Source organism: Corvus moneduloides, chromosome 1 (assembly GCF_009650955.1).
Source record: "Corvus moneduloides isolate bCorMon1 chromosome 1, bCorMon1.pri, whole genome shotgun sequence".
Classification (NCBI taxonomy): Eukaryota; Metazoa; Chordata; class Aves; order Passeriformes; family Corvidae; genus Corvus; species Corvus moneduloides.
The window spans coordinates 53656373-53675656 of NC_045476.1; the positions used below are offsets into that span (position 1 = coordinate 53656373).

A 19284-nucleotide genomic window follows, 5' to 3' on the forward strand; every position below is an offset into this window, starting at 1 on the left:
GTGCACAGCTGAAAGGCTGCACATCATGTTTCTTTTAAGGCTCAGCAAAGGGAAGAAGGACATGGTCTGTTCTTGGTGCTTTTCTGTTTCTCATGGGAGTTGGTTTTTATCTGAGCACAGCCTTCTGCTGGCTCTGCCTTGTCTGTGATACACTGGTGAGCAGTGAGTTCAGTCCTAGCTGGGCCTGAAGGATGTGGTGGCGAAGGCTTCTTTGCCTCTGAAGTCACAGATTGTCTGCTGACGGTCAGATTGTCTTGTGAGTATGTGCCCCCATTTGAAAACAATTGCCAAAGAAGTCAGCAGTACAAAATTGTTTTGAATCGCAAGACCTGCAGTTCCATTTCCTGTCCCAGGGTCTGATTTACAAGGTCCTGGCACAGCAGTTTCAGTACACAGAGCTTGTTAAAGGGGTGTGGGCTGTGACAAACTGCTTGCACCCAGAAGGCCTGAACTCTAGTCCTAGAGTCGAGCAGTCCAGGCATAAAGCAAGGATGCATCGCATGCCTTGGTATTGTACAAAAGTGTTTTCCTTGGAACGCCGGGGCTTGGACAGTAGTTAGGCATCACCATAGATGAAAAGGATGCTCTTGAATTATGCAGAATTAATTCAGAAATAGCTGTTACAACTGTTTGGATTGGTAAGAGATTGGATGGTACAAAGGAAGAAATAGTAGCAGTTGACAGTGTTTGGATTGTGTTCATATGCTGGCATGATACTGTGATATTCACAGTATTACCAGCATTTTTGAAGAGCAGGAAGATGTTGCCTATGGAAGGTGACATTTTAAAAGATTTGCCATGTGATTATGATACTTGGGCATTCCTTATTTTAGGATAAAGTAGCTTTATGGGCATTAGCTTATTTTCAGTCTAAATAAGGCAATATAGAAACCGTGTCCTGCTGTTGTGAAAATAGCAGAATTTACCAAAATTTCATGGAATTACTTGGGTTTAGCAGTAGGTTTACTGGTGTGAAAATTGCTAGAACTTTTTGAGAGGGCACCCTGAAAGTCCCAGGAGTTGTTGCTGTGATAGATTAAAGGCTCCGGCATAATCCATCTTCACCTTCAGTAGAATCAAATTATTCTTGCCAAGATTGTAAAACTGGTTGTTGATTGCTCATTCTATCAGTTGCTCCTTCTTTTTTTCAGAACATTCACTTGCCTTTCAACCTCCTGCCACTTATGCCAGGAATACATTTCACTGTCCAGGGCATTTCATGTTCTTGTGCTTTAATGCTGTTGAGAAGTTCTGTAGGTTATCTGGGATCTTCCTTGCCTTCCTAGATTTTGTTGATGCCCATGAGTCTCAGGCTCATTGTGTGGTTGACAATCTTGTTGACCATACATCCAGTCTGTGTGATTCTTTTGCACTGCAAAATGGGACTTTGCATCTCTATGCCTTCCATTTTTTCACACATTTGTATGATGCTTAAAATTAAGTTTTTAGAGTTCTGTTTTTTAGAGTTCTGTTCTGTGGAAAAACCAGGATCTTGACTTCTGAATAGTTTCAGTTTATTGGTTTGGCACCTATTGACATTCTGGCTGGGCCCCTCTATTCTTGTAGCGCTGCCCGCAATTGTCAACCTTGGAGTGTTTCCCTGTTCAGTTGTTCTTTTGAGGTACGAGCCAAATGCAGTGCCTGTAGCCCTTGGGTGGTGTGCCTTAGGCTTGCTTTTGGACTGAACCTGGGACAAGTCAAGAGGCTTTCCAGCATGTGGTGAAGGTGTGACTTTGCACAGGTTTGGTTTGCGTGAGTATCTGCTTGACATTAAACTTCAGTTATTGAGTTTGAATGTGACTGAAATTGTCTGTCCTCTGCTTTGAGTAGGAATGCCCATATATTGTGCTAAATTGAATTAAGGGAACACAGCCCAACTGATTTTTTTTTTTTTTCCATGGTAGGAGAAAAAGTAGAGAATTTTATCTAGCCCTGCTTTCTCATGCTGTAGGTTCTCCTGATACATCACTATTGGGGAAGAATGTGCTAGTGTGACAACTGGCAGGAAAAGTGATGTGTGCAAATAACCCTTAAAAAATGAAAGATGATAGTCAGTGGTGTAGAAATAACATGCTTCCCACCAAACCCATGGGTGTGCATGCAGGCACACCCTTCATGAGAGAGGAGCAAGTGTTCTCTCCTCACAGCCTACAGGGCAACTTGCATCTTTTATGGCTTTGGTGTCAGAAAAGTTGCTTTTTCAATTGAAACGTGAAAACTCTTCCTGTTGATGTGGATAGCAAAACAGCTCCGCTCAGGCTTTTCCTTTTTTTCCTTGCCTAAGAAGGTGGAATTCATGGGGATACTGCTTGAAAAATGTTCTTGTGACTGCTGGGGACCTTGGGTCCCTTACTTTTCCAATAGCTCATGTGACTGAAATAGTTTTGACAACCCTACCAGCCTCTGTCACCTTCAACGCCTGGTGACAGACCTGCCAGCCTCCACAGGCACATGTGAGCTGCCTGCCCCTGGTTCTGTGGGAATGGGATCTCCATGCAGCCCAACACATCCGAGTATGCCCCTGGGTGTATTGGTGGTATTTTGTCTAATTTAGGGAAGGAAATCCTGAGAGACGTGGATGTCTTGAGCTTTGGACTACTTCTGCAGAAACATAGGGTTTGTTACTCTGGCAGTTGTTGGATTGTGTGCAGTCTGTAGCGGGGAAGGTTTGCTGATGCTTTTGAAAAGTACCTTGTAGGGGTTTTAAACAACTAAGTGTGTTTTATGTGCAAAAATAAATGAGTTCAATAGACATAAGATTTCTTACCAGAAATAAGACTTACTTTTTCAGCAGCTGTGAATTATTTTCAGTTTTTACTAGACTTCTGGTATTTAGCCTTTTTAACAGGTATTTTTAAAAGACAGTGTTTCTCACATCTGCAGCATTTCAGCTGCAGAATATGTTGAAATATTTTCCCTGAGCAAGGTTGGAATGTTCATCACATCTCTGCCTTTGTGACTTTTTTAGGGGTTTAGAGGCAAAAAGATCCTCTCCTGGAGTGCCTGTGTCTTACAGGTATTTTGAGTAGATTAACATTTTGACATTTCTGTTTAGACAAATATTTTTTTTTTCTTGGTGTATATTAATTTGTTGACAAGAGTTGAAATCCTAGGCTCTGATGCTGATTGTAGATCAGTTTCACAATGTATTTTAATTGAAAGATGAAGATGGAAATGTCTGTGGCTTCCAGGACTACACAGTAAATGACAGTGAATGAACCCATCATGACAGAGATGCTTGCTGCAAGCTTGCCTTTGATGTCAGTGGACTTTTTCTGGAAATAAACTTGGCTTACGATTTCAGGTGTAGAAATACAGGATTTCAGATGTAGAAATAGTCTTGTTAAGGAAGATTCCTCATGAGATTTCCCTTTCTAAACTTATGGAGTATGTCCACCTTGTGTGTGTCAGGTGTTGTCTGTTATTAATGTAAGCCCTTCTGGTAAAATGGGGACTCATCAGTGACCAAATTGAGATTCTTTGTAGTCAGGCTATGGGGAGCAAGTCACAAACTAAAAATCCTTGAAGCTCTGCAATAAGTTACGTAAATCAGTACCAGTACCTTAGAAGTTGAGAATGCAAAAAAATAAAGTTTTCTACTGGGAAAGAATTTTTTTGTTATTGTTCATAATCAGTAATTACAGCCCCTCAATGACTCCTCTGGTGCAGATGCAGAAACAATAGATGAAGAAGAAGAAATCAGGCATACAATAATCACAGCAGTGGCTAACAGCTGTACATTAGCACAAGAACTAATGCAGTGGCTCCTGGAAGCAATTTATTCATAGCAGTGATGCCCTCAGCTCCTTGTATGTTTTTCCATTAAAATGCTTAATGCTTCATTTTTAACACTGTTCTGTTCTGAGTGAATTCTGTCACAGCAACGGAAGTGGATTCTGGATGTTCACTGTAGGAGGTAGGGGTGAGGGAATATCCAAAGGGGTTTGGATGTGGACAGCATGGCTTTAGCAGCCATGCATTGGGTCATGCCATTATAGACCTGAGAAGGGTCAGTTTTTCAGAGATGAATTCTACTCTTGCTCGAGCAACAGTAAGTTGGTTTTGTATCAGCCTACATCAGTTTTATAAAAGCAGAACAAAAATAAAATTAGGCTCATGTTCACCCTTTACTGTAGCTTATTTCAGAGAGTGATGCTTCAGTGGAGGTACTGCTTGCTCTTTTAATGGAAGTCGAACTTTTTCAGCAACATTACTTTTGGAGAATGAGCCTCCTTTGGGTCATTTCCCTTGGCACAATTAAACTTAAAAAAATGAAAAAAATCGTTATATGGGGCCATGTGTGAGCAACCTTGGTTTTCTGTGACAGTGGAAAACAGCAGTCTGCTCTTGGTTCTGAACTTCATCTCTGAGGTGTACTGTTGAATATTCAGGGCTGGATAACAGCACTTTCAGATGAGGAGTTGGTCTCTGACCAGGCAGTCATTGATCTCATGTTCCTGAGAGTTAATGAGAGGAGTGGGAAGTCTCTGTGTGGCTTTAGCAGACAGCAGAGGCTTGTTTCAAGTTAGAGTGGTGTGTATGAGATGTATATGTGGTCCAGGGGATGTAAGAGATGAATATCCAGATGGTGGTGAGGAATGCAGACGCTTTTCTCCCTGAGCATTTGTGTGACTAGCAGAATGGTTTTGCAGGTGATACTGGGATGTGTAAGAATGTGTTCTGAAGCCTGGCAAAATGCCTACTTCCTTGGTTTTTACGGCTTGATCTGTTCATCCATACATATACCAGATCCTAAAGCAGCCCATGTGGGAACTGTCTGAAGGCTTCCTTACTATCCTGGTACATGCTGAGGCTTATCTGAAGTATTTGGTGTGAAGTATATGGCCCAGTGGAATGTTTGGATGTGTGTTAAGAGTCTCCTAGGCTGGGACTGAATTTCTTGAACTCTGAAGCTGTGACCGTGGTCACCTCGGGAAGGCTGCTGCCAGCCCTTGGCTGTGCTTCCTCCTCTCCTGGTGGGCCACATCAAAGGCTTCTAGCAAAAGGGAAGTGTACTTGGTTAACACATTTTCACTTTCTTACCAAGTGTCACAGGAGAAGGTCTGTGACAGTACTGGCCAAGGAGAATGACTTGCATTGGTTTTATTTTTGGAGTTAGCTAAGTGTCTGCTAAAATCCATGAAGGTAGTGTGGGATCTAACAGTAAGGTTTCTTTGTACTTTAGCACTGTGTTGTGTTTGAAGTTGTGTTCCTTAGCTCTGAGCCATCACTGCTCTGCAGGAGGGGTGGTGGGTTTCCCCATGGGTAAAGGTGCCCATAGCTCCTGCTTGCAAGCACGAGGCACACATGTATTTTTATGTCACTGAAGTACTTTCCTTGTGGAGTTGAACACCCTGTGTGTCGCATCCCCTCCCTAATCCCAGATCCCGAGTCTGTATTCAGGGATTAAAACAGTCTATACAGAATTTTCCTGGAGTTTAGCTGAATAAGGTACAATTTACACATAACATATTTTGTGGTATGGATTTGTACTTGCTTAGGAATATAAAAATAAATTGTACTTTTGCCAATTTGAGTTTTCCTGTTAAGTTGGTGTGTGTGACTCATATTTTCTGTCTTGTTTTGAATCAGAAACAGATACCCAAGGATGTGGCCAACATTTTCAATGCCCCCAGTGACACTGAAGATTTTCCAGGGTTCCGAGATGATGCTTCCAAACAGAGCTTCTTGTCAGAGAACCGCTATGCTAGTTTTGATTCCCCGGAGTCTGGAAAAGAGGTAGGAACAGATTGCTGTAGTCCAGTTATGCTCTTGGGATGCAGTTGTACTCTGAGTCTGTGTCAAAACTGTGTGAATTATAACTCGCACCATAACCCACAGTTTGCAGTCCCCATATTAAAAATAAATGTAAACAATCTTGGTATCATTTTTAGGGTTTAATGGTTGCTTTTGAAAACTGCTTCATAATATAAAAAAAAAAATGGGTTTCATTGGAAGGTGAGTTTAAGTGAAATAGGTTAGTAGCAAACAGGAAAAGAGAATTACCATCCTGGATACTTAAGACAGTACAAATACATGATATTAGACGGGCATTTCAGAGTATGCAGGTATCTATTCCAGAAGTTTCTCCATGCTGTCTCTGCACTAAAATCATGTTTTAACAGTGGTGACGCAGAGAAACCATCAGCTCCTGCTGCGGTAGTGCGATTTGCTGGTTCTTTGCTCTCTTGATGGTGAAGCACAATGATTTGATATTTTTTCTTCTCTGATTTGGTAGCTGGAGATACCAGCTGAATTAATAAGAAAATAATAGAGCTGGTGTGGTGTCTTGGGTGGCAAAAAATTTAGTTTTTAGTGTGTTAGAAACTTATAATTACATGCTTGATAGACATGAGCTAATGTGTTATAAGATACCTTCGTCCTTTGTGCTCTTGCAAAGGTCCCTCTGTTTCATTAGTTAGAAAACGGATTTTTTTTTTCTTCTGTTTTCCTAGTCCATCAGGTCAGCACCTGGTTACGAGGTGCTGATGACAAGAAAGATGATTAGTGTTAGCCAAGAGACAGAATAAGGCTTGTACAATTATGTACTGCTTCTGAGCCTTTATAGGCAAGTGACCCCAGGAGAGCACAGAAACCTTTTGGGGGTAGAGCCACAGTCTGTGCTATGGAGAAAGATTGTGTCAAAAATGTAATGAAATGTACTGGATTCTAAATTGGTTTATAATCTTGTTGCTAGACAGCAGTACTGGTAACTTCAGAAAACCAGGAGGTAGCTTGCTCTTGTATTTGTGTCTTTGTGGGGAGAATCACAAGGGTCAGTGGGGAGAGGTGGTGGTGGAGGGGAAGCCTTGTGTGGGAGCTTCTGCCTGCTTGGGGATTGCAGACACCTGACTGTACTTTTCTCTCCCTTGATTTCCCAACTTGTGAAATAGAGTTTATGATAATGATCTCTTCTGCAAAGCATTTTAAAATCCTCTGATTAAAAATGCTGTGGAAGAGCTAGGTACTGTTGGTTTAACATGCATTGCTGAGAATCCCAGTGAGACTTGTTCCAGATTTACAGCTGCCACTGCAACCTTCCTTACCATTCCTGTGTTTCCCTTGGGATGAGTATTATTTTAAATCTCAATTGGTATTGAATTTAATTCCCTTAGCACTAAATGGTACAATAAAAATACCCTGAGTCCTATCCAACTGCAGCATAATCTGCAGTCCTTGCACACCAGGGCCCTGCATCAGGATGACCATCATCTGGCATTCATGATGCCAAACACTACTATTGCTGCAAAAACCCATTGGTCCTTGTTGTGCAGGAAACGAAAAGGTTTTGGTGTGAATGGCAAAATGATGGGAAGATCAGAAAAATTCAGCAGTTCTTGAGAAAGGAGGCAAGGTAGCTGCCCTGCTGGGGTGGCAAATGGGCTGTTGGTGCATCAGGTATTCCCTTGGATGCTGAAGTGCAAATGAGTTAACAGGTAGTGACCTCTGTGTGCCTGCTTTTCCTCAGGGCTTTCTGCAGTCCTGCTCCCATAACTTCTGTGCTTCTGCCAAGTTCCCACAATTTCTCCAATAGGTATCCCTGATGTGTGTTTTACCTGGTGTCGATTGTTCTTCGTAGATGAACAGCATAGCTCTGGGTGTGTTATTTTTAGTTACTTTAGCTAGCAAATAGCATAGTTCCCCCCTCAACCTTAATTGTGGAATTTCATGAAAACACAGAATACATAAAAACTTCAGTTTGCTCCAAGAAGTGCAATTTAACTTTAAAGTAACTTCCCTGTTGTGTTTGTTCCTTTCTCAAGCAGCTGCACTGCAGCTATCAACAAAAGAATAAAGTAATTTTCCTCAGAGAAAACTCATTACAATTACCCATAATAATTTGTAGATATTTAAGTGTAAAGAAACAGCATATGCGGTGGCTCCCCCCTCCCATTCCCCTCTAAGTTTTTCCACTCATCTATTGTATCTTTTTTTCACCAGATATTATCTTAAAATAAAGAAGTGTGTAATTAAAGTCATGGAAGGGAAGGAATTGAAAGGAAGAATAAAGATATTTTGCAAATGCGTTGTATTAAAGGTCATTTTTGTTTCTTGTGTGGGAGGAAGAAATAACAGAGGAAAGTTGGGGAAACAAACTTACATGTTGCTGACTTTGAAGCAGCAGGTGTGATGTGAGCATGGGTTATATTCCTACCAGGAGCAGTCTTTCAAGAGATTAACAGGAGCAAGTTCACTAGATGGTTTTCTACTAGTTCTTATTGGAAGTATGGAAATATATTTCTATTTGGTAAAAGCCTTGTGTTTAATTGGGATGTAATGTACATATCAAGAAGAGTGTTTTAATGACATCTTTTTACTTCCTGGTCTATAGGCTGAAATTGAGGAGAACACATGTGAATGATAAACTGCACCAAAAAAGCAGAGAGTTGAGAAGTTGAAAGGTGGAGGGATGTTACTTAGGCTAGTCAAAGCTCTGTGGATTTGTGTTGATATTGGTCAGTTCAGTGATGGTGTAACAGCATGAGGAGCAGACCCCATCTCTCATTTGTATTTTCTTCTGTTCAAGGCCTGGTTTTTTACATCCAGAAGAAAATATATAAAACAACATGTAATTTACATGCAAGAAAACTGATAGTTTATTTTTATTGGGTAGTAATGAAGAAGGGGAGGAAGATGTGAAGAAGAAAGTTTACCCCACAACAAGTAGCTCAGTTAAAGCCCTGTCCTCAAAATGAAGAAAAAGAGTCTTGCTAAGTTAAAATAACTCAGTGTTGAAACTCTGAATGTTGTCTTCTTGTTGTTTGTTTCTTTTGACAGGCTTTGCCTGCAAAATGCTTTCACAGTATGCTAGCTAGTTGGCACTGTCTTGACCCTCAAAACCTGTTTATTGTGGCTGTGTGAATACTGTTTATCTGACTGTCTCTCACAGCTATGGAGTGGTATTTTTGCAGGGGCTCCGGTTTCAGTCCAGATACCTCACTGAAGAGCTGCGGAGGATTTTCACTGAGGACACCGACTCTGAAACGGAAGTGTTTGAGGGCTTTGCTTCAAACGAGGTGCATGTGAACAAGAAAGAAGTTCTGGTAAAGGCAGTCACACCTACATGTGAATGTATATGTTGATTTCTTTTTTTTCTGTCTCTTCTGTGTAAACCTCATGTTCTAGTAGGAGTCTTTCTGATACACTGTGATGTTCTTTCTTCATGCTGAATTAAAACATGTTGTCTTAAAAGAGAAAAAATGCTTTATTTAATATAGCATCACATATTAGAAATGCTTCCACTGCTTGTAGATTGTACTGGGCAAGATTGTTCCTCTGGAGACAGCCATGTCTCTATCTTAGGCAATACTAGTATGTAGATGTTTTCTTGATCTCTGCACAGGCAGAAGTTGCAATTAAATTTGTTAATTTAGGTGAATGTAGGATGGGTGGAAAGACTGCTGTCTAGAACTAGTGATTTAAAAATGACCTCCCTTGTGTCAGAGCCAATAATGTAACACGGGATTTTTCCTGCCTTTAGATGGTGGAGTCAGACTTGAGTGATGAAGAACGCGATAATTTATTGGGTAATGAGCAGGAAGAGGAGGAAGAAGAGAAGAAGTTTTCCCCCAAGAGAAGAAGCTTTGGCCTTCGTGTTGCTTTACAGTTTCCCACCAGAAAGTCATCTGAGAAAAAAGTGCCTGAACAGGCTTTGTCTGACTTGCCTCTAAAGGACAGTGAATCTCTCACACCTCTTTCAAAAGAAATAAGCCTCAAGCGGTCAGACAAAGTAGAGGGCTCTGCTTCAGAGTCTGAAGAAGACATTAAGGAAACACAGGAGGAAAGTTCCAGTGCACTGCTTAAGAGAGCCATAAATATAAAAGAGAATAAAGCCATGGTAAGACTTAAGAGCAGTGTTTTGTTCTCTGACATTTACATACAAGTACTTACCTTTAGCATACTTACCTTTAGCTTGTGCTGGAACTTTGGGAAAATCTTATGGTGAATTTTTCTACCTGGGAAAACCCTAGAGGACCCTCAGAACTCAGACATTTACCCCTAAAATAACCTCAAGTCAAATTTAAAACCAGAATAGAACTAAGCATTTTTAATGTGGATGTGAATGAAGTTACAAATGACCAAGTTTTGTGGTCTTATATTCAGAACATGTCAGAAAACCCGCTGGTCCTTTCAGGTGGTTTATATGGTGTCATTTGAACAATAGTGTTTCTACTTTTTGTTTGTGTATGACAAATCTGCTGCAGTTACTGATTGGAAAGCCAGCTAAAAACTGCTGAGGATGATAAATATGATTTTTCAGTTGTGTGGGATGTGATTTTTACAGTAATGTTTTACTATATAACTGCTGAACCTGTGTGTAGGTGCGGAAAAGAGCAACTGATATTTCCTAATGTTTTTTCCTCTATTATCCAACATGCCATCAGCTCTCTTTAATTATCATGCTGCTATATAATCCGAACTGATGTTCAGTCTTTAGTAGCTCCTTCAGTTTTACTGTGTTTCAGGAAGAGTTGCAGCTGCCAAGCACTCCTGGGGCTCAAACAATACCTCTTGGTGTGGGCCTACAGCTCGCTCCTGTGTAAAAACTTGCTTCAGCGTTGTACCTGCGTTTCTAATCTGTCATGTGTCCCCACTGCTGTTGTGTTGGTCTTGCTGCTCCTTGGTCCTTCTTACCTTCCACTCTTCCTTGCAGTTCAACCACTGTGAAATTCACTGGCATCCTAGGAGCAGTACTGTAATGGCATTAAATAGCACTTAATAAATGCTACACTGAAGTATTTACTAAGAAATACTGTATTCAGCTTTTAATCTCTTGATGGCTGTGGCAATCTCAGAGCTAGCAGCTTGGCTCATCCCCACTTCCACTGGCTTTTCAGAAGTTAGTCTCATTCTGGAATTCCAGAACAGGTCAGTGTTTTTTTTTGTACCTATCAGCCACTGCTTCTGTGGAAATGTTCCTCCAAGACAACTCATACACAGTGCAAGAAATGATCATCCTGCTGAAGTGCTTCTGATGCTGTACATGCATCAGAACATGCATGGGGGGAACTGCCAGTGGGGCTTAGTTGCTCTGTGACTTTGTAATGAGCGTTGTACCCAGTGTCTACCCTGCTTTAGGGGACACTGAGGTCTCTGGCAAAGAGCACAGATGTATCTACTGTCAATAAAAGCTCACTGAGAACACCTTACTGTCTTCTGGCACCCTGTCTTTCTTTTCTCCCTCCTATCATATGAACTGAATTTCTCGTTATCAACCATTACTGTGTTGTAATGCACTCCTTTGGTCCTGTTTTGACAAGATACTATGTAAATGTGGCTAGTTCTAATTCCCAGTAAAAATTAGTGGGAGCTGTGAAGTTAGTATTGTTGGCAGAATTCTTGCTCATTCAGGAGTAAATGAACCCCTTTTATGAACCCCACTTTATTTAGGTGCTTCCAGAAAGGTTTAATGTACATGCTTAGCTATAATTTGAAGTGCATGTGGAGAGTGGATAGTAGGTGGTGTGGCTTTTTTTGCAAGTTGCAGTGAGTTTTCAATGTGACATCACTTGATTCCAGCTTGCCCAGCTGCTGGCAGAACTGAATTCCATACCGGACCTGTTCCCAGTGAAAACACCTGCCTCGACTCCTTCAGTAAGTTCCCGGTACTGGTTGGTGGTGGCAGTACTTTTTGTTAGACTTAGGGTTAACGGGTTTCATCAGAAACTTTCAGCAGTTTGTTCTGGTTTTCTTTGGGTTTGGTCACTTCATTTTTATAGATTTGCTATTGGTTGGGAAGTACCATGAAGTTGAACCATTTAACACAAACTGGAATGATACAGTAGTTATTTCAACTGACTTTTCTCAGCTTTAAGCAGAGGAGTGTCAACCCTTCTTTCTCTGTAGAGCAGCATTTTCCCATGTATCTTATAAACTGAAAAGATTTGAGGAAACATTGAAGGGCCGTGTCTTTGGTAGATGTCCATGCAGGACTTCCGTTGCATGAATTCAATCACACAGTAACTGGCAGGTGTGAGAGTAGGAAGAGGGTATCTTGCACCTCCCAAGAATCTCCAAATTAGGAATCTCGAACTAAATGAAGCAGCTTCTTAATGCCCTTTCAGTTTAAAAAGTTTGAAAGAAAATTAACTAGAATTCAGATTGATCCTCAAGTTGCATATTCCTCAATGTTCCTCAATTGTGTAGTCAGATTGTGGGAAAATCTGAATATTTAGCTACCAAAGAACAGTGAGAACTAGCTTCCACCTTAAGGTGGCAGCCTGTTAAATTTTGGTGTAGTTCTGTGATGTTGATTGGAATGGAATTTGGCGTGATGGTGTGGTGTTTTAAAAGTAGCAAAAAGGTATAGTTTGTAGGGAGTGTAATTGGTGGGGTTTGGCTTAACAAATAACGAGTGGGAGAATGGCAGATCAATTCATGATAGTACAAGTGTGGTACAGAGATTTTCAGATTGTTCCTAGTGTTTGACACTACAGGCATAACTGAAAAGACAGACACTGTAATTTCCTTCTTTTTCTAGAAACAGAAGAAAACCCCAAGGAGGTCTTTTTCTGAAGGCCAGATAACACGTCGAATGAACCCAACCAGAAATGCTCGTCCACCAGAAAAATTTGCCTTGGAAAAATTCACTGTGTCGGCTGTCAAATTTGCAGAACACATCCGTAGCTATAGGCAACAAAACCTCTTGAAGAGACTCAGTGTGGTATTTGCCAGATTTTGATATCCCTAGTAGTCAGGAACCAGGAAACATTTAAATTGTTGGCCAGCACTTAGACCAGATGTCACATCCTACACAAAGTTATTGAAAATCTTTGGTTGGGATTAGCTTCAGAGAAGTTATCTCCAGGCCTTTCTGTCTCATCTTTCACCTGTTAAGTGGGTTTTTTTTGTGACCAGTGTTATTCAAGCATATAAAGGCATTTTACTTGTGGTCCGTTATTTATTCTTCATCTGGAAATTATTAGAGCCTGTAATGTAGAAGGCCTTGGAGTGGCAAGGCAGTAGGTTATGGAGGTGGCAAAGCAGATCTTCTCTGTTACCAGACTCAGAAAAAAAGGCAGAAATCCTCTGGAAGTAACAGAGGGAAGATGTGAGTTACATGGCTGAACTGAGTATGAATTAAAGGAATCTGCACCAGCAAACTGGTAATGTACAGGCTAGCCATTGAAAAGTTGCAGGTTTTACTCTTCCTATTTTTAAAAATCTGTTTTTTCCCCTCCTCTAGCTTATGGTGGTAATTTGTCTTGCTTATATTTTCTGTATAGCCCTTATGAGGAAAACTCTTTTAAGTTTGAATTCTTAAAGGCTGGATCCCAGTACTGCTTGTAGGAGCAAGTGCTGGGCACAGTTGAAACATTATAGAGGGAACTTGGCTATTAGAAGAGGAGTAGCACTAAATGAGAACTTAGGCTGGTAAATTACTGTGTTGGATGGAACAGAACTGATCTAGAGTGAAGGACAAATGAGGTCTTCAGAGACAGGTATGGGGAAGGCTAAGAATCAGATGAGATTTATTCATGAATAGGAGTCAAAGAGAATGGTATTTAGAAGGAAAAAAAGATCACTTAATTGTGAGTGGAGTACTCTCTTCCAAATAACCGGATAATAAGAAAGGGCTGAGTATGGCAGGACGAACCTAAAACTTCAGTAGAGGTTTTTTTTGCAGCACATTAGAGATTGTTATTGGAGAAAGAAACTAGAGAACATACAAGGAGATTGAAGGAGGAAAGCATGGGAAGGCAGATGATCACAGTTCCTTATTTTGAGAGGGAAGAAATGGAGTATTAAGAGTTACAGTGGAGGAGTGCAGGGAATGCAAAGAACAGTTAGCAGTAAAACATGTCAGGGATTTGTGCAAATAGAAGTAGTAATGATGGAAAGGAATTAAATAAAATGAATAAAAAGTGTAGTAGAGAAAAGATTATGGAGGAGAGGGAGAGAAACAGGCAGTGATTTGGAAACCCTGTTCTTTCAGTGGTTGCCTGAGCCTGTAGTCTGCCAGCTCTGGACTGCATACACGTTGTAAATGAAGGAATTTGTCACCAGGTGTGGTGACAGAGACTTCATGACATCAGACAAACAATACATACTGAGATGAGTTTGTTTAGCAGGGGGATTGTGGAGTACGCAAAAGACGGAGATCATCAAAGTATTCATCTGATCGTCCAGTAGAAGATATAACTGAGGAGGACTTGGACAACATTGCAATCGCTGTTAGAGACAAAATCTATGATAAAGTTCTAGTAAGTGGTTGCCATATTCTTCAGTGTGTCTGTGTGCTTGAAATGAAAAGTCTCTCACTGTTTCACTGGTGTTTGCTAAAAGGTGTCCTTTCCTGAGGCTCTGGGGAGTATAGCTCATCGTTATTATGGCACACAGTACAGCTTTGAAAGCTTTGCCAGACTTCTGTGGGCTTGGCTGTGGTGGTTCATATTCCCCACTGGCTTTTTGCCTCTGAGAAGAAGTGGTTTTGTGCCACAGAGCTATTAAGTTAAGCTTGCTATAGCTATTACTTGCCCCTGGTAAGAGTTGGCGTCCTTTTTATCTCTTTCACTAATAAAAATGTTGTGTTGTACCATTAAATAATAGTGATCCCTGCTGTTCTTTGTACCCCCAGAAATGACATTTTTATACATGTTGTGCAGTTTCCAGAGTTCTTAATGGAACTCCTTCCTTGCTTTCACTGGATATGGCTATTGCTGATTATCATAAAGATCAGCTTACCATGTATTTCATGCTTCATGGTATTGGCAAAGATGAGTTACAAGATCATTTTCTCAATAGTTTAAGGTTTTTCCTAGAGAGAAGAAAGGACCAGAGCTGTGACATGAGGCTAATGTAATTTGAGACTTCCAATGCAACTGAAACTGGGCACTGTCTGTAAAACTCCTAGCGTTGCTATATGATTTATCATAATGACAGAACTTGCTGTTCACTGTTTAATTTGACTTTGGTTTGAAGTTTGTGCTTATTATTAGGGAAGTTCATCAATGAGCATTTAAGGTGTCCTTCATACATATGTTTTTCTCTTCTTTCCACCTTTAGGGTAGTACTTGCCACCAGTGTCGACAAAAGACAACTGACACAAAGACAATTTGTCGCAACCAGGGCTGTGGAGGAGTAAGGGGGCAGTTCTGTGGACCATGTCTTCGAAATCGATATGGTGAAGATGTGAAGTCTGCTCTGCTTGATCCAGTAAGTATCATTCTTGAGCCTGGAATGAAAGTGTAATGAATACAGTTTTGTTAGTGATCTGTGATGATAAGAATATGCTCATGGTAAAATGGTGTTCAAACTTTTTTGCCAAGAACAGATGTGTAGTACTAACTAATGACACTGATGTGGTGGCCCAGTGTGGCAGTGGCTGCTCTGTTAGCACCTGTGCCTTTATGTGCAGTTGCTGACCAGCTTGGAGATGCCTGACTTCACGTACCAGCTGGTTAATTCAGTCCCAGGAATTGTGCCGTACCAGCAGGCAGGTAGAGCCAAAGGAACTTGTCACAGTGGGTATCCCTCTCTTTCTAGGGAGTTGACTACAGTCAGCCTGGCATAGAGTGAATTATCCTTAGGCATTATAGAAGACCTCAGTCTATTTGAAAATCAGTACTGAGCACATCAGAGAACCTGAGGCTTCAAGAGTAAGAAGTATTCAAGCACTTAATAATTCCTCTAATCCTGCAGAATTTGGGAAGTGTTAATAAGGTTGGCTGGCTGGCTGACAGAGGCTTTTAAAACCTCTGAACAATCGCATGGTAGGGAAGCTGTACTCATATTTCTCGAAGCAACAGGAAGGCAAATATAGCATTTTTCATAACTTGCTTTTACCCCCCTCCCACACTCACGCCCCTGCAGGCCTGGATCTGTCCTCCTTGTCGCGGGGTGTGCAACTGCAGCTATTGCCGCCGGCGGGATGGGCGCTGTGCCACCGGCATGCTCATCCACCTGGCCAAGTTCTACGGCTACAACAATGTCAAGGAGTACCTGGAAAGGTGAGAGTTCTGCCCTGTGCTGATTCCTTTTTAAACTGTTACAACCCTTTAAATAACATTTGACTTCTTGTGCCCTGGGACAAATCCTGCATCTATACAAAAGAAGTTTCTTGGATTTCAGATTTTCTCCTAGGCTGAAATCAGCTTCTTTAAAGTGAGGTATATGTAAAGTGAGGTGTATTGTACACAGACAACAGTTGTTTACACTTCAAAAATGGAAAGACTTTTGCCTATTTTGAAATCCCTCTTGGTTGGTTGAAGTGTATAGAAGTGCTGTTTTGGAAGTTATCATCTTCAGCAGTGGAAATTTATGGGGGAGCTGAGTTTCCTAAAAAGCACTAACACTGTTTTCTCGCATCTTCTAGTTTACAAAAACAACTGGCGGAGGACAATTGACAACACTGAACTCAAGCTGTGCCTGCAACTGGTTAATATGTTAACAATTTTGACTTCAAAAGTTTATTACTATGTTTTATATAAAATAGAATTGTAGTGTATAGCATATTAATTTCTGTATTGGGAACTTTTTGATTGATATGGTCTTATGCAAAGGATCTCTCAGGAAAATGTTTTGGTAGAGAAATCTACGTGCACAGACCTATATGTTAAATGAAACGGCACTCTTGAACCTTGAGTGGTTAATTTTTAACAGAGCTACACAACCACATGATGGAGAGCTTGGTCAATTTGAGCAATATTTTTATTTATATAATTGTGCAAGTTTGCAGAACGGGTGTTTAACAACTACCTTCAAGGCATCCCCGTCTTCAAAGAAACAAAACACCTTTGTCTACCAACTCGACCATAAAGATCCATTTTTCCAGCTTTGCTTTCTGGACCTGTTCAACCACCTGTAGTTTATAGAACTTGTTCTTGCAAGGAAGGAAAGGGTACTTTCATCGAATGCCATTGTATTCCAGCCAAAGCTGATGCAATCAATCAGTGGGAGAATGATTTTTAAAAATTTTATTCCAAAGTGCAATTATTCACTGAAACATGAAAGTAGAAGAGTGTTAAAAAAAAAATTAAAAAATCATCCCAGTAAAAAAAGCCAACAAAACCTCTCACCAGCAGTTTTTGTGTAGTGCACCTGCTGCCTGAAGCATCTACCCAGCAGTTGTAACTGGTCTAAATCAGAGTTCAGGATTACTTTTTTTTAGTTACAGTTCATACTTAGATATTTTTTCATTTGTACAACCAGACGTTCAAACAACTTTGTTTAAATGCAACATATTTGTATTGCATGTTAAAGTATGTTAAAATTCTTGTAAGATAAACATTTCATTTTATGTAGAGAGAATAAAGGCTGATCTAAAGAGGAGTATTTTTTGATTCAAACTACACCTCGATGCTGATGTTTCCCTGTAGGGTATGCCCAGCCACTGCCCTGGAGGGACGTCTGCTGAGACCATTTACTTTCCAATAGCAGGTATAGTGGTGCTTGGAGGATCAATAATCATTATGTGGAGAAACACATGAACACAACATTGACAGATGAGGAAATAACAACATAGAGCACACAAGTGTTACATTAAGGATTGTGTTTTTGTGAGGCAAATCTCCTGCTCCAGCTGACTGTGAAAAACATTTATCTCCTTTTGCTTTTACTGTGAGGCAGATTGAGAAAGCAGCACGTTTTATTGAAAGCTTAGTACGAAACTGCCAGGAGTAAAGCTATTCCTGCCAGAACCCATTTACTTGACTTCTTGATTTTCAGAAAGTCCAAACATAAGTTTTTGTCGTCCTGCTTTTGCTTTTATAAGCTGGACATTCATAATAATTTTTAGTTTCCCTTTGATCCAGTGGAATAGCCTTTAAAAAAATGTCTGGCATTGCTGAAGTCAATTCCTGAACTGTGCTTCTGCTATGGGCCCCACTGGGTCTCCCATGTGGTTCCCGCAGTAATTGTAGCACATGCGTTACATGGTGTTCTGTAGAGCAAGACCAGAATCATTTGGGTTTAAACAGTTGCTAAATAGTTAAGGCTACATTTGAACATGCAGATGTAGTGTAGATTTTAGATTTGGTTGATTTAGATTTAGTTGGACTGCTGTGCATCATCTCTTTGTATGAATGCAGAGATGAGTACGTAGCAGCTGCCCAGACTGTACCTGTGGTTTCATCAACAGGCCCTTTTACTAAAAGCAGAGATTGCAGTGACAGGAAATTTTATATATGCAAACACCAACACCAGCCTAAACTGCACTCACAAGGTTCCTTGATACTTTCCTCATCTCCAGATGAGGAGTGAACCGTATTACCCTTGGACTGACAGATGTCTGAAAAAAAACCTCTGAAAAGTTGATGCTCACATTTCAAAAAGCACCATTCAAATGACATCCTTGCCATTGCTCCACTCCCGCACCCTAACTTTCCCCTTGGGGGTTTACCTGTTGTAGTAGCAACTCCTGTCCAAAAGAGTGGCTTTCTTTTTATTCGGGTCTGGTGAAGAGGATGAGTAAGGACAGTGATTCTCTAATTGCCTTTGGGAGTCACTCACCTTTCTCTAATGAGCTGTAACTTTGTTGACAGCTTTTCTAAGTTAAAACTAAAATCTCATGTTGACAGCAGGCTAGAATTGTTCCTGAACTAGATGCTTCAGTCTCAGGAAGATGCAGAATCAGAAGAACAATGTTTATCATGTGAAAGTTGTTACAAGAGGGGTTGCAGCACAAAAAGATGAGCATGGTTTCCATTCAGGGACAGCCTACAATCATATTACAACTATGGCAATAACAGACTGCTTGAAAATCCAGATAAAAGAATCTCTTTTAATTCTTATACCTTGCCTACCAAATTGTGTCATTATACCTCATGCTAATCACAGAATCACAGAGTATTCTGAGTTGGAAGGGACCCACAATACAGGTGTTCTCAAGTACTTCCTTTATTCGTGGTATGTCTCCCCAAAAGCTTTGTGTAAGTATTATGACCCAGCAAATAAAACATTCAGAATTCTTTATATCTGTTTATTTAGAATTGGCAACTTTCGGTCAAGGTGGAAGAAAAAAACAGGATAGATGATTTTTGTGGTGTTGTTTGTGGCTTTGGGGGTTTGGCTGGTTGGTTGATGTTTTTTGGGGGGTTAGGTTGTGGGGTTTTTTTTTTAAATTGCAATAGTGTAGATTACTTGATCCAGGTTGCCAACATGTGGTAACTACTAACCCTATTCTGCATCTCTAAGAGCTGCAAAAAATATCGAGAAGTTCATTATTGTGAAATTTATAGTTTCTGGAATAGTCCTTAAGCTTCTGAACCTCAGTTACGTTAGAGCTGCTGCTTTACTACAATGCAGCCCTTGTTCAGACCCACTTAACAGTTACTTAAATGCAGG

At 40.6% G+C, this 19284-nt stretch overlaps 2 protein-coding genes and 1 long non-coding RNA gene across 4 annotated transcripts in view; 1 reads left to right on the forward strand and 2 right to left on the reverse strand.

The window, feature by feature from the left end:
- Window positions 1-3597: 3597 nt before the first annotated feature.
- Window positions 3598-6481, reverse strand: LOC116444503. Its single transcript, XR_004240344.1, has 2 exons — window positions 6376-6481; window positions 3598-5728 (listed from the first exon to the last, which is right to left on the reverse strand). It is a non-coding gene; the product is annotated as an uncharacterized LOC116444503 (long non-coding RNA).
- On the forward strand, window positions 5658-18912 carry CDCA7L (cell division cycle associated 7 like). 2 transcript variants are annotated; one of them, XM_032109944.1, is made up of 9 exons: window positions 5658-5739; window positions 8913-9044; window positions 9482-9838; window positions 11521-11595; window positions 12482-12664; window positions 14073-14204; window positions 15007-15156; window positions 15814-15950; window positions 16316-18912. In XM_032109944.1, exons 3-9 carry the CDS (start codon window positions 9482-9484, stop codon window positions 16344-16346), a joined length of 1065 nt encoding a protein of 354 aa, XP_031965835.1. In that variant the 5' UTR covers window positions 5658-5739; window positions 8913-9044; the 3' UTR covers window positions 16347-18912. The 2 variants fall into 2 exon arrangements, with proteins under 2 accessions (XP_031965835.1, XP_031965828.1); XM_032109937.1 differs by lacking the exon at window positions 5658-5739 and having other exon boundaries at window positions 8994-9072; window positions 14070-14204.
- Window positions 14644-19284, reverse strand: part of DNAH11 (dynein axonemal heavy chain 11) — a 105726-nt gene continuing 101085 nt past the window's right edge. Inside the window, 1 exon segment of the mRNA XM_032104767.1 lies at window positions 14644-15175. The gene's annotated coding sequence lies outside the window, so the exon portion shown is untranslated.

Coding starts and splice junctions, on each gene's coding strand:
- CDCA7L (XM_032109937.1), top strand. CDS start 9,482: ATGGTGGAGTCAGACTTGAGTGATGAAGAACGCGATAATTTATTGGGT. Junction 9,839..11,520: donor TAAAAGAGAATAAAGCCATG/GTAAGACTTAAG, acceptor ACTTGATTCCAG/CTTGCCCAGCTGCTGGCAGA. Junction 11,596..12,481: donor CACCTGCCTCGACTCCTTCA/GTAAGTTCCCGG, acceptor TTCTTTTTCTAG/AAACAGAAGAAAACCCCAAG.